The sequence below is a fragment of the Egretta garzetta genome, unplaced genomic scaffold, assembly GCF_000687185.1.
Source record: "Egretta garzetta isolate BGI_Z169 unplaced genomic scaffold, ASM68718v1 scaffold141, whole genome shotgun sequence".
Lineage (NCBI taxonomy): Eukaryota > Metazoa > Chordata > Aves > Pelecaniformes > Ardeidae > Egretta > Egretta garzetta.
In genome coordinates this window covers 4,907-5,941 of record NW_009258664.1, presented here as the reverse complement: position 1 = coordinate 5,941, position 1,035 = coordinate 4,907, and the positions used below count along the sequence as shown (strand labels likewise).

Below are 1,035 nucleotides of genomic sequence, written 5' to 3'. Positions count from 1 at the left end.
CAGCGGCTGCTTGTACATCTCCTTGCACACCGGGCAGACCAGCTCCCGCTCCATGTTCTTCATGCTGGTCTGGGGAGAGAGGGGGGAGTGTCACCCGCCACGGACAGGACCAGGGCCACGATGGGGACTGGGGCTGGGATTGGGACTGGGTCAGGGCTGGGACCAGCCCCAGGACCAGGATCAGGACCGGCACTGGGACCAGCACCGGGCTGGGGACCAGGGCTGGGACTGGGATGGGGATTGGGACTGGGGTCAGCACCAGGGTCAGGACTAGGGCCAGCACTGGGACCAGAGCCAGGACCAGCACCAGGCTGGGGACCAGGGCTGGGGCCAGCACCAGGGCTGGGATCAGGACTGGATCAGGGCTGGGACCAGCCCCAGACCAGGATCAGGACCAGCACTGGGACCAGCACAAACTGGGGACCAGGACTAGGACTAGGATGGGGATTGGAACTGGGGTCAGCACCAGGGCTGGGATCAGGACTGCACCGGGACCAGTGCCAGGACCAGCACCAAGGCCCTGATCAGGCCTGGGACCAGCACCAGGGCCAGGACCAGGATCAGGACCAGCAGTGGGATGAGGACTGGAATGGGGACCAGGACTGGGGCCAGGATGAAAACCAGTAGCAGGGCCAGGATCAGGCCTGCAACCAGCACCAAGGCCAGGATTAGGACCAGCACTGGGACCAGCACCAGAATGGGGACCAGGGCTGTGATTGGGATGGGAATTGGGGCTGGGGCTGGCACCAGGGTCAGGATTGAGACCAGCACTGGGACCAGAGCCAGGACAAGCACCAAGACCCTGATCAGGCCTGGGACCAGCACCAGGGCCAGCATCAGGACTGGCAGTGGGACGAGGGCTGGAACGGGGACCAGGACTGGGGCCAGGATGGTGCTGGGACCACCACCAGGATGGGGACCAGTGCTGGGACCACCACCAGGATGGGGACCAGGGCTGGGATCGGCACAGGGACCAGAGCCAGGACCAGCGCCAGGACTGGGACCAGTACCAGGGCTAGGACCAGGATGGGCACC

The 1,035-nt window shown here is 65.6% G+C and overlaps 1 protein-coding gene across 1 annotated transcript in view; it reads right to left on the bottom strand.

Annotated features, from left to right (window-relative positions):
• The window catches only part of TRIM46 (tripartite motif containing 46), a 5,541-nt gene extending 4,704 nt beyond the window's left edge, over window positions 1-837 (bottom strand). Inside the window, exons 1-2 of the mRNA XM_035903928.1 lie at window positions 490-837; window positions 17-69 (exon numbers count right to left, since the gene is read on the bottom strand). Coding sequence (XP_035759821.1) covers window positions 17-69; window positions 490-837 — 401 coding nt within the window. The remainder of the gene's footprint in view (window positions 1-16; window positions 70-489) is intronic.
• Window positions 838-1,035: the final 198 nt, after the last annotated feature.